The 12,432-nt window shown below is 42.4% G+C and overlaps 1 protein-coding gene across 1 annotated transcript; it reads left to right on the top strand.

The window, feature by feature from the left end:
- The first annotated feature begins 1,392 nt into the window (after positions 1-1,392).
- Positions 1,393-1,833, top strand: LOC124690328 (disease resistance protein Pik-1-like). The gene has a single exon (XM_047223723.1). The coding sequence runs from the start codon at positions 1,441-1,443 to the stop codon at positions 1,831-1,833; it is 393 nt and encodes a 130-aa protein (XP_047079679.1). The 5' UTR covers positions 1,393-1,440.
- Positions 1,834-12,432: the final 10,599 nt, after the last annotated feature.

The following is a 12,432-nucleotide window of genomic DNA, read 5'->3' as shown; positions in this document are numbered from 1 at the left end:
CTCCTCGATGCATATAACTTAACTATTTACAATTTGAAACAGGTATCCCTTCTGTTCACTAATATAAGATAATTTTGTTTTTTTATAGATTAATCTATTTAATTTAGTATGTATCTAATCTAAGTTTAATGTGTAGATTCACTCATTACGGTGCGTATTTAGTTCATTTTAGAATATGTAAAACATCTTATATTTATAAACAAAGAAAGTATTAGATACGACCGTTCAATGGAGGCGATCTGCACTTATATGAGAAAAATGACTAAGTGTATTATATACTGACGTTAAGATAAAAAAAAGCATGCACTAATCAGTTTTCAAAAGAAATACAGCTCGTAGCGCATTTCTTTTTGTTAGCTAGAACATTAGTTCCGTGTTAACTGAGCGATTATTTGCCGCAGCACATCAATTTGAATATTCCACGGTGCAAAGTTGGTCATTTCCTTTACTAATTTACCATGCTTGTTATTTTTGAGTTTAACGGTGGTACTTGGAAGTGCATCATATGTATCATCTATTCATCTGTCTACCTTGTGTGTCAAAGGGGTGTTTTGAACCGTAAACCTGTCAACCACGCCCCAGCTGAAATCTCTTAGTTGTTTTGCTTTACTGATATGTGCATTGCTGCGAATGATCACTATCAGTCCGTAGTCACCAGTAGCCGGCCTGGCTGTTAGTGTGTACAGTGTAGTATTTCATCCATCTTGTGAACGTTGTTGTAGATTTATTGTTTAAATTTAAATATATGCATAAACTAGAAAATATCTAGGTACTACTTCAAAAAAAAAAATCTAGGTACATTTAAATTTTAACAAATATAAGACAACCTGGTGGAATGGAGGGAGTACTGGTGATAGTGCGTGTATGTTGACGTCTTGACGTATAGCTAATTCAGTTCGTCGTGTCGATCGTCGTCGTCCATGAATGCGACAGTTTCGTCTCTTCAGCTTTACAGCAGGTTATCGAATCAAGAAGAATTCTATACTTGTCTTAACAATCCAAGACTCGAAGTTGATCACTAAGTTGGGCACTGACTAGTCGCACTAACTGTGACGTCTGGCGCATGCATAAACATGTCGTGAACACGGTTTCCTTCTTGACGAATCGTGCCTTCAACAGACTAACGGACCAGAGCCAGGTCATAAACAAAGCAAATTCCCATCTGTACGAATTATAGAATCCTGATCTCCCCATTGAACGTCTCTTCCTAACTACTCCCTGGAATGCCTTTTGATCTCGCAATCAGGTTGTGGCAGCTTCGGAGTACGCGCGTACAGAGTACAGACACACCCCGCACTGAGTGACCAGCAAGGTGGCAACCCTATAAATATCGACCTCAGGTTCTCTGCTCTCCACCGCAAACTTGCTTCTAGGTACCTTGCTATTCTCACTTACTCCATTACCCTGAGACTCGATTCCAACCAAATTAAGCAGGCCACCATGAAGCAGAAGATCGTGATCAAGGTGGAGATGACGTGCGACAAGTGCCGGTCCAAGGCGATGGCACTGGTGGCAGCGACAGTAGGGGTGGACTCGGTGGCGCTGGCCGGGGACAGCAAGGACCAGGTTGTGGTGGTCGGCGACGGCGTCGATTCCGTCAAGCTCACCAGCACGCTGCGCAAGAAGGTTGGCCACGCGCTGCTCGTGCAGGTCGGCGAGGTCAAGAAGGAGGAGGAGAAGAAGAAGCCCGCCGAAGTCGCAGTCGCCGCCAATGCTGTCGAGTACGCGTACCCATGGCACTACTACCAGTACCCTACCCACGCGGTGCCTGTCTACGAGCATCCCGCCGGCGCCTACGGTTACCAGCACCGGACGGATACCTGGTGGATGTAGCCAACTCAGCATTGAGTAATCTTTATTGTTTCATCGATCCGTGTTTAATTAGCTAGCTCTAGGAGGACTGCAAATGCCAAAGGAGAGATCTGTGTTGTGAAGCTTCCTGATTATATATATATTAGTTGATGGATTTTTTTTTCGATAAAGGGTGTTTTATTACTCGAAGTATCAAGCATTACACTCAGCATCTGCATAGCAAAGATGCACACAGCCGTTTATGAATCCAGTATCCAATCAAAAAGAGTACACAAAGAATAAGAGGTGAATTAGCGCAGTTAAGAACTTCCTAAGGGCTACCACCGGTGGCCACCTCCAATAATGGATCAATTGGAGCTTATTTGTTAAAGCCACCACCCTGGTATCACAGATCCAACTTGGTTCAACGAATAGAAACAATAATTTAAAGGGATAAATATTAATGGCCGCCGCATCGCTCGTGTAATTTGCTAATCAAAATGCAACATTTAAGTGCATTTCAGTAGCTTGAAAACGAAGTCATTGCTACTGGCTTCACTATTTTAGAGATTACTCTGGGCAGAATCCACCGACTTCAATAGCCAATTGGACCACTGCCTCCTTCAACAGGAGTAATAAAAATGCTTTCTACCGTCGCCTACTTCTCCGGGAGACCAGTCTAAAACCAACCAAAAGGTGAACAAAATAAGTCATAACAGAGGTTTCGAGAGTGCCCAACTTCACCAGGAAAAAAAAACCAACGAGTCGACAGCTCCATTGGCTTCTATCCTACTGTTATGCAGCCACCAATATTGGGTAATAAAGTTCTTGACCGTATTCTCCAACCGTGTAGACACCTCCATAAATAGGTCTCGGTTCTTGAAGCGTTGAAGAAGTGACCATGAACGGAGCATAGTTGTACACCTATAAATAACCTGTATAATAGAATAATTTTTGTCATTAAAAACCTTATCGTTTCTACACAGCCAAATCGACCATACAACTGCAATCGCCCCCACTCGGATAATCGTTTTATTAATTGATGGATGGATTCATTTGCGGCTCATTTAAGTAGTGCGAAAAGTAATTTATAGAAAAGTGTCAGCATGGAGGTCCGCGACCAAATGATGACAGCAATGTTTTAAATAGCTAGCTATAGCCGGGCTAAGGGTTATAGCTTTTTGGGAACCTGCCAGCTGCGGCTATGTCATTTATAGGCTAAATGAGAAAAAACTGCTAATAGCCATCTATAGCCATATTTAGCCTCTAATTAGCCTCAAATTTAGCCGCTAAACCTCATGTATTTTGAATTTCTTTTTTTTTCTTCTTTTCTTGCTTTCTGAAATTTGTGTTCAATATGAATAGATAAAACTTGTGTGTTGAATATTTAATACTTGTATCACGAATAGTTAAATAAGTTGTATCACGAAACTCGTGTTTGAGTCATTGTTTTTCTTTATTTTAGTAAGATATGATTGAAATATTCCAAAAAACTTTAAAACCCGCTAAATGGAATAGCCCGCTATAGCCCGCTATAGCCTTTAATAGACTTAAAAAATGTGGCGGCTAAATGAGATAGCCGGCTATTTTAAACTATGGATGACAGTGAGATTAAGAAACGGACGAGAGGTGGCGTCCGGGTCATCGCAAGCCGCCGCCGCCTCCCTCCTCTCCCCTCCTCTCCCTCGCCGCCTCCAGGGGCGCGGTCAGGCAAAGCCTGGCCGGCGCCGGCACCGGCGGGGATTTCCTTGTCCTCTCCCGCATGGGATTCGGGCGCTGGTCGCCCTCCTCGGGCCAGGGCGCGACCCTATCCTCGGGGTCCTCGGTGGCGGCGCCTGGCCTCGGCTCGCCAGCTGCATGAAAGACAATGAGGCGGTGGTGTGCCCTGCTGACAGCGGAGGGAGGGGTGGGGGCGGGCTGCAGGAGGGAACCCTAGGTCCTCTTCTCCTCGCCTCTTGGTGGCCGGCGGTGGAGGGCTGGCTCTCGACTACGGCGGGGGCCCAGGCGTGTGCGGTGTCTCCAGACTACGCGATCTACGCTTGGTGTCTCAAGCGGCAGCCTTGGCCAACCTGGGATGGTCGCCGGCGTGGGGGTGCGACCTGAATAAAGGCAGCGGTCCTAGGATTGCAACTTGCGTCAAGATGATGATCTCCCGGAGGTGTGTTCCCGTTGATCTGGCTAGAGTGACGGGTTCCGGAAGGCGCCGCCGGTGATCTTCCTGTTGGAGATATGCCCAAGAGGCAATAATAAAATGGTTATTATAATATATCTTTGTGTTTATGATAATGTTTACATACCATGCTATAATTGTATTAACCGAAACATTGATACATGTGTGTTATGTGAACAACAAAGAGTCCCTAGTATGCCTCTTAACTAGCTTGTTGATTAATGGATGATTAGTTTCATAATCATGAACATTGGATGTTATTAATAACAAGGTTATATCATTGTATGAATGATGTAATGGACACACCCAATTAAGTGTAGCATAAGATCACGTCATTAAGCTATTTTCTATAAGCTTTCGATACATAGTTACCTAGTCCTTTCGACCATGAGATCATGTAAATCACTTATACCGGAAAGGTACTTTGATTACATCAAACGCCACTGCGTAAATGGGTGGTTATAAAGATGGGATTAAGTATCCGGAAAGTATGAGTTGAGGCATATGGATCAACAGTGGGATTTGTCCATCCCGATGACGGATAGATATACTCTGGGCCCTCTCGGTGGAATGTCGTCTAATAGCTTGCAAGCATATGAATGGTTCATAAAGAGACCACATATCACGGTACGAGTAAAGAGTACTTGTCATGAGACAAGGTTGAACGAGGTATAGAGATACCGATGATCAAACCTCGGACAAGTAAAATATCGAGTGACAAAGGGAATCGGTATCGTATGTAAATGGTTCAGTCGATCACTAAAGTCATCGTTGAATATGTGGGAGCCATTATGGATCTCCAGATCCCGCTATTGGTTATTGGTCGGAGAGAAGTCTCAACCATGTCTACATAGTTCGCGAACCGTAGGGTGACACACTTAAGGTTTGATGTCGCTTAAGTAGATATGGAAATATGGAACGGAGTTCGAAGTTTTGTTCGGAGTCTCGGATGGGATCCAGGACATCACGAGGAGGTCCGGAGAATAAGATTCATATATAGGAAGTCATTTTCTAGGTTTGAAAATGATCCGGTATTTTTCCAGGAAGGTTCTAGAAGGTTCTAGAAGAGTCCGGAATAAATCGGCATGGAAGGTGGAGTCCCAGAGGGACTCCACCCACCTTGGCCGGCCAGCCTAAAGGGAGGAGGAGTCCCAAGTGGACTCCTCCCCATGGTGGCCGGCCACCCCACCAAAGGAAAGGGGGGAGTCCCACTCCCCCTAGGTTTGGTCATATGGAAGGTTTATGTTGGGGTCTTATTCGGAGACTTTTGACCTAACCCTTGGGGCTTCCACCTATATAAAGAGGGGAGACGAGGGGCTGGCCGGCCACACCAAGACAACCATGGCCGCACCCCCTCAAGGCTGCCCTAGCCGGCGCCCCCTCTCCCAAACCCTAGCGGTTCCCTCCTACCTTTCTCTCCCACATAGCTTAGGCGAAGCTCTGTCGGAGATCTCCACCACCACCGCCACCACGCCGTCGTGCTGCCGGGATTCCGAGGAGGATCTGCTACTTCCGCTGCCCGCTGGAACGGGGAGAAGGACGTCGTCATCAACACCGAACGTGTGACCGAGTACGGAGGTGCTGCCCGATTGTGGCACCGTCAAGATCTTCTACGCGCTTTTGCAAGCGGCAAGTGATCGTCTACCGCAGCAATAAGAGCCTACTCTTATAGGCTTTGGAAATCTTCAAGGGTGAGTCTTGATCATCCCCTCGTTACTCCCGTCTTCTAGATTGCATCTTGGCTTGGATTGCGTTCTCGCGGTAGGAAATTTTTTGTTTTCTATGCAACGAATCCTTTCAGTGGTATCAGAACCGTGTCTATGCATAGATGGTTGCACGAGTAGAACACAATTGTTTTTGTGGGCGTTGATGCTTTGTTGTCTTTAGTTCGAGTACTTTGCATCTTTGTGGCATGGTGGGATGAAGCGGCTCGGGCTAACTTTACATGACCGCGTTCATGAGACTTGCTCCACGTTCGACATGCAACTTGTATTGCATAAGTGGCTTTGCGGGTGTCTGTCTCTCCTACTATAGTGAAGATTCAATTTACTCTTCTATTGACAACACTAGTATCACCGTTGTGGTTCATGTTCGTAGGTAGATTAGATCTCACTCGAAAACCCTAAACCACGTAAAATATGCAAACCAAATTAGTGACGTCTAACTTGTTTTTGCAGGGTTTGGTGATGTGATATGGCCATAATGTGATGATGAATATGTATGAGATGATCATTATTGTATTGTGGCAACCGGCAGGAGCCTTATGGTTGTCTTTAAATTTCATGTTGAGTAGTATTTTAAAGTAGTTGTAATAGTTGCTACATGAGTTGAACAACCATGAAGACGGCGCCATGGACCTTGACGCTACGCCGACGATGATGGGGATCATGCCCGTTGATGATGGAGATCATGTCCGTGCTTTGGAGATGAAGATCGAAGGCGCAAAGACTAAAGGGCAATATCATATCACATATGAATTGCATGTGATGTTAATCCTTTATGCATCTTATTTTGCTTAGAACGCGACGGTAGCATTATAAGATGATCCCTCACATTAATATCAAGATAATAAAGTGTTCTCCCTCGTATGCACCGTTGATATAGTTCGTCGTTTCGAAGCATCTCGTGATGATCGGATGTGATAGACTCAACGTTCACATACAACGGGTGTAAGCCATGTTGCACACGCGGAATACTTGGGTTTGCTTGACGAGCCTAGCATGTACAGACATGGCCTCGGGACAACGGAAACCGAAAGGTTGAACACGAGTCATATGGATGATATGATCAACATGTTGATGTTCACCATTGAAGCTACATCATCTCACGTGATGATCGGTTTTGGTGTAGTTGATTTGGATCGTGTACCACTTAACAACTATGAGGGATGTTGTATTAAGTGGGAGTTCATTAGTAATTAGATTAAAACATGAACTAATTATCATGAACATAGTCTGAGTAGTATTTTGAATTAATTTTGTAGTATTGGCATCCGTTTTCTACCATGCGCTAGTCTTGTAATTGAGATTGAAATACTCGTTAAAATCTGACAAGAAACTTTACTGGACTGGTACCGTATTGTTAAAGTATCAAGAAATGATTAAGTCCCATTGCAAACTTTTAGTAAACCTCACATTGTTGATTCAAAGAGCTATGGTTTCAATTAGTACCTAAAGTTATCTTGTCTCCATGAAACTTGAAGTTCAAATCTGTTTGAAAAAGTAAGGAGCTGAAAATTTAGTTTTCAGAAATAATCAAGGTATGAGATATATGTGATATCTAAGACCTTATTGCAAGATAATAAAATATAATTTGGTGAGACTACATAAACTCATAAGTTTTATGGGAATGTACGAAGGTTGAAGACACAAGGCGTCCCAATCCTCCAACCATTGGGGCACTAACGATATTCGCATATCCATGAAGTGATCATCCTTAGTATGCACCGTTGCTAAGACTCGTAGTTTCATAGCATCACGTGAGGATCGGGTGTTATAGATTCTACATGTGCATACAACGGATGCAAGCCAGTTTTGCACATACTAAGGTTAAACTTTACGAGCCTAGCATGTACATACATGGTCTCGGAAAGTAGTCATGGTGGATAAAATTATGAGTGAAATTGTTCATCATATTACAAAGTTACTAATAGTGAAATCTGAAACACTTGTCATATGATGATCAACTTCAAAGTAAGAACCTCAAGGTTATTGGTATTTGACCAACAAACCTAGAAGTTATTGAAAGTGAAGTGTTTTCTGAGAATGAGGAAAGCTAAAAAGAGAAACTACAAAAAGATATTTTGGCAGAAAGAAAGAAAAGACTAGAAAGTCTAGCTCAGGTGTATATAAATGATATACATGTTATGGATGTATTCCTCGTTTGGTCACACAATGAAATTCTTGGGTATTTATACCATATTGGTTGGTATGAAGTGTCATACAAAAACAACGCAATACAAGAATACAATGGCCTAAGTGACTGACAAGGAATATGATAGGAATGCACGTCTGAAACAAAAATAAAGTGTTATTATGTTCATTGTTGGCATTCTATCTAGCCATTAGAATTTATAATAAAGAACTTAATAATTGTTATTTTGCTCTGGTCAAATGAAAACAATGAGTTGTTCAAATTATGACATTACTCCATGTACGATGGATAAGTTATTATAAATCTTAATGGTGAAACACACACACATAATACTGACGCTAAAATGACATAAGGCAAATGATTTGAATTCCACTTATTTGTGGAACCGCCATTTAGGTCATGTTGGAAAGGAACGCATGAAGAAACTCCATGCAAATGGATTTTTGGAGTCATTTGATTTTTGAATCGTTTGGCGCTTGCAAATCTTTTTAAAGAGAATGACTAAAATACCGTTCATAGGCCAAGAGTTGAACGGGCAACTAACTTAGTGAAAACATACATGATGATATATGTGGTTCACTGGGCATAGTTGTGTGCGGGAGATTCTTCTACTTCATGAAAACTTCCAACAATAAATTGAGTATATAAATGTGGATATATTCGATAAGGAAGAAGTTTGAAACATTTGAATGGATTCAAATAAAATTCAGCATGAAGTGGAAATCATCGTAATAGAAAAGTCAAATATCTATGATTGGATCATGGTGGAAATATTTGAATTACGAGTTTTAGCGAACATCTAAGAGAGTTATGAAATTATTCTACAACTCACGTTTCTTGGAGTATCATAGTGATGATGGAGTATCCGAGAGATGTATCCAAACCTTGTTGGGTCAATGATGAGATAAAATATTGATGCCATTATATTTTTGTGAATTATGCTTTAGAGACTACCGCTTTTACACTAAATAGAGCATCATCATGATCCGTTGAAATGACACCATACAAGTTATGGCATGGGTATAAACCCTAATAGTCCTTTCTTTAAATTTTGGTCTAAGAGTTTACAACCAAAATCGAATGAATGTCTTTGTTGGTTATCCCAAAGTATTGATTGGGAATTCTTTTCACTATGGATACAAAGACAAAAGTGTTTGTCGATGTTTCTTATTTATTTCCAAGAAATTGTTTCCATCGAAGTATTTGAATGGGAGGACAATAAAATTTGATAAGGTTTATGAACCTGAGCATAATGATCAGAGTAGCGCAGCATCGGAATTGGTTCCGGAAGCGGCCACGACGATCATGGCTCCCATGACTATAAAGTGTTTTAACCATGGAGATCGAAGTACATATTGAACCTTGTAGGTATGGTTTACTTTGTGATCAAATAAATGATTTGTGGACAAAGGATTGATTTTGAACAATAATGAACCAACTACAAACAAAGAAGTTATGATGGGCCCTGACTCCGTTAAAATGGCTATACGCCATGAAATCCAAGATAGATAAATAATTTTTGAAAGTAAATGGATCTATAAAATTGATGGACTTGGATGAAATATCCTTGAAGAAGTTCGACTTGTCGAAAAATTGTTTACGACAAAGTTCAAAGAGTTGACTACGATAAGATTATATCTTCTGTAGCAATGCTTATAGTCTATGTGGATTATTCTAGTAATCACTACATATTTCTTTTATGAGATATGGTAGTAGGATGGCAAAATACATTACTTATCAGAAGTGTGTATTAAAGGTGTATACAAGATATAACCAAGAGTTTTTGCTGGTCCGTGGAATACTAGATAGGTATACAAACTTCAATTGGATGAAGTGAGTATCGCGGAGTTGGAATCTTCACCGGATGAAATAGTCAAAGAGTTTTTGATTTCATCAGAAACGACGAAGATGCTTGCATTTGCAAGAAATTAAGTGGGAGCGCTGAGACATATTTATAATACTTACGTAGATGTGATACGTCTCCGACGTATCGATAATTTCTTATGTTCCATGCCACATTATTGATGATATCTACATGTTTTATGCATACTTTATGTCATATTTATGCATTTTCCGGCACTAACCTATTAACGAGATGCCGAAGAGCCGATTCTGTTGTTCTCGCTGTTTTTGGTTTCGGAAATCCTACAAAGGAAATATTCTCGGAATTGGACGAAATCAACGCCCGGGGTCCTATTTTTGCACGAAGCTTCCGGAAGACCGAGGGGGAAAGGAAGTGGGGCCACGAGGCGCCGACACAACAGGGCGGCGCGGCCTGGGCCCTGGCCGCGCGGCCCTGGTGTGTGGGGCCCTCGTGTGGCCCCCCGCGTTGCCCTTCCGCCTACTTAAAGCCTTCGTCGCGAAACCCCCAGTACCGAGAGCCACGAGATGGAAAACCTTACTGAGACGCCGACGCCGCCAATCCCATCTCGAGGGATTCTGGAGATCACCTCCGGCACCCTGCCGGAGAGGGGAATCATCTCCCGGAGGACTCTTCACCGCCATGGTCGCCTCCGGAGTGATGAGTGAGTAGTTCACCCCTGGACTATGGGTCCATAGCAGTAGCTAGATGGTTGTCTTCTCCTCATGTGCTTCATTGTCGGATCTTGTGAGCTGCCTAACATGATCAAGATCATCTATCCGTAATTCTATATGTTGTGTTTGTCGGGATCCGATGGATAGAGAATACTATGTTATGTTGATTATCAATCTATTACCTATGTGTTGTTTATGATCTTGCATGCTCTCCGTTATTAGTAGAGGCTCGGCCAAGTTTTTACTCTTAACTCCAAGAGGGAGTATTTATGCTCGATAGTGGGTTCATGCCTCCATTAAATCCGGGACGAGTGACGGAAAGTTCTAAGGTTGTGGATGTGTTGTTGCCACTAGGGATAAAACATTGATGCTATGTCCGAGGATGTAGTTATTGATTACATTACGCACCATACTTAATGCAATTGTCTCGTTGTTTTGCAACTTAATACTGGAAGGGGTTCGGATGATAACTTCGAAGGTGGAATTTTTAGGCATAGATGCATGCTGGATAGCGGTCTATGTACTTTGTCGTAATGCCCAATTAAATCTCACAATATTCATCATATCATGTATGTGCATTGTCATGCTCTCTTTATTTGTCAATTGCCCGACTGTAATTTGTTCACCCAACATGCTATTTATCTCATGGGAGATACACCTCTAGTGAACTGTGGACCCCGGTCCATTCTTTACATCTGAAATACAATCTACTGCAATACTTGTTCTTTACTGTTCTCTGCAAACAATCATCATCCACACTATACATCTAATCCTTTGTTACAGCCAAGCCGATGAGATTGACAACCTCACCGTTTCGTTGGGGCAAAGTACTTTGGTTGTGTTGTGCGGAGTTCCACGTTGGCGCCGGAATCTCCGGTGTTGCGCCGCACTACATCCCGCCGCCATCAACCTTCAACGTGCTTCTTGGCTCCTCCTGGTTCGATAAACCTTGGTTTCTTTCTGAGGGAAAACTTGCCGCCGTACGTATCACACCTTCCTCTTGGGGTTCCTAACGGACGCGTGCTGTACGCGCATCAAGCTCTTTTTCTGGCGCCGTTGCCGGGGAGATCAAGACACGCTGCAAGGGGAGTCTCCACAATCCAATCTCTTTACTTTGTTTTGTCTTGCTTTATTTTATTTACTACTTTGTTTGCTGCACTTATATCAAAACACAAAAAAATTAGTTGCTAGCCTTACTTTATTTACTGTCTTGCACTCTATATCAAAAACACAAAAAAATTAATTACCTGCATTTACTTTATCTAGTTTGCTTTATTTACTACTGCTAAAATGGCCACTCCTGAAAATACTAAGTTGTGTGACTTCACAACCACAAATAATAATGATTTCTTATGCACACCTATTGCTCCACCTGCTACTACAGCAGAATTCTTTGAAATTAAACCTCGCTTTACTCGAATCTTGTTATGCGAGAGCAATTTTTCCGGTGTTAGTTCCGATGATGTTGCTGCCCATCTCAATAACTTTGTTGAATTGTGTGAAATGCAAAAGTATAAAGATGTAGATGGTGACATTGTAAAATTAAAATTGTTTCCTTTCTCTTTAAGAGGAAGAGCTAAAGATTGGTTGCTATCTCTGCCTAAGAATAGTATTGATTCATGGACTAAATGCAAGGATGCTTTTATTGGTAGATATTATCCCCCTGCTAAAATCATATCTTTGATAAGTAGCATAATGAATTTTAAACAATTAGATAATGAGCATGTTGCACAAGCTTGGGAAAGAATGAAATCTTTGGTTAAAAATTTCCCAACCCACACTACAAGAAAAGTTGCCATGGCCGACGAAGTTGAAGTCGCGCCGTGGTTGCTGGTGTACCATGGCCGACGATTTTGGTCCCTCCGTGGTGCATGTCAAAACTTTTTTTTTCTCGTTTTTGAGGCCACCTAGCCCGACGAAAGCGGCCAAAACGTCGCGTATGGTGGCCCGGGACGTGGTGCATCGCGAATTCTCGGGTTCGCCGGCCGAGTCAACGCAAATCCGCACCGCCGAGGGATGTAGGGCCCGAGATGGCAGCCTCTCGGCATTGTTTTTTTTTCTCG

The sequence above is a fragment of the Lolium rigidum genome, chromosome 2 (assembly GCF_022539505.1).
Source record: "Lolium rigidum isolate FL_2022 chromosome 2, APGP_CSIRO_Lrig_0.1, whole genome shotgun sequence".
NCBI classification, from domain to species: Eukaryota; Viridiplantae; Streptophyta; class Magnoliopsida; order Poales; family Poaceae; genus Lolium; species Lolium rigidum.
Note: the sequence above shows the minus strand (reverse complement) of the source record. Positions and strands in the feature narration are given on the sequence as shown.

Coding starts and splice junctions, on each gene's coding strand:
- LOC124690328 (XM_047223723.1), top strand. CDS start 1,441: ATGAAGCAGAAGATCGTGATCAAGGTGGAGATGACGTGCGACAAGTGC.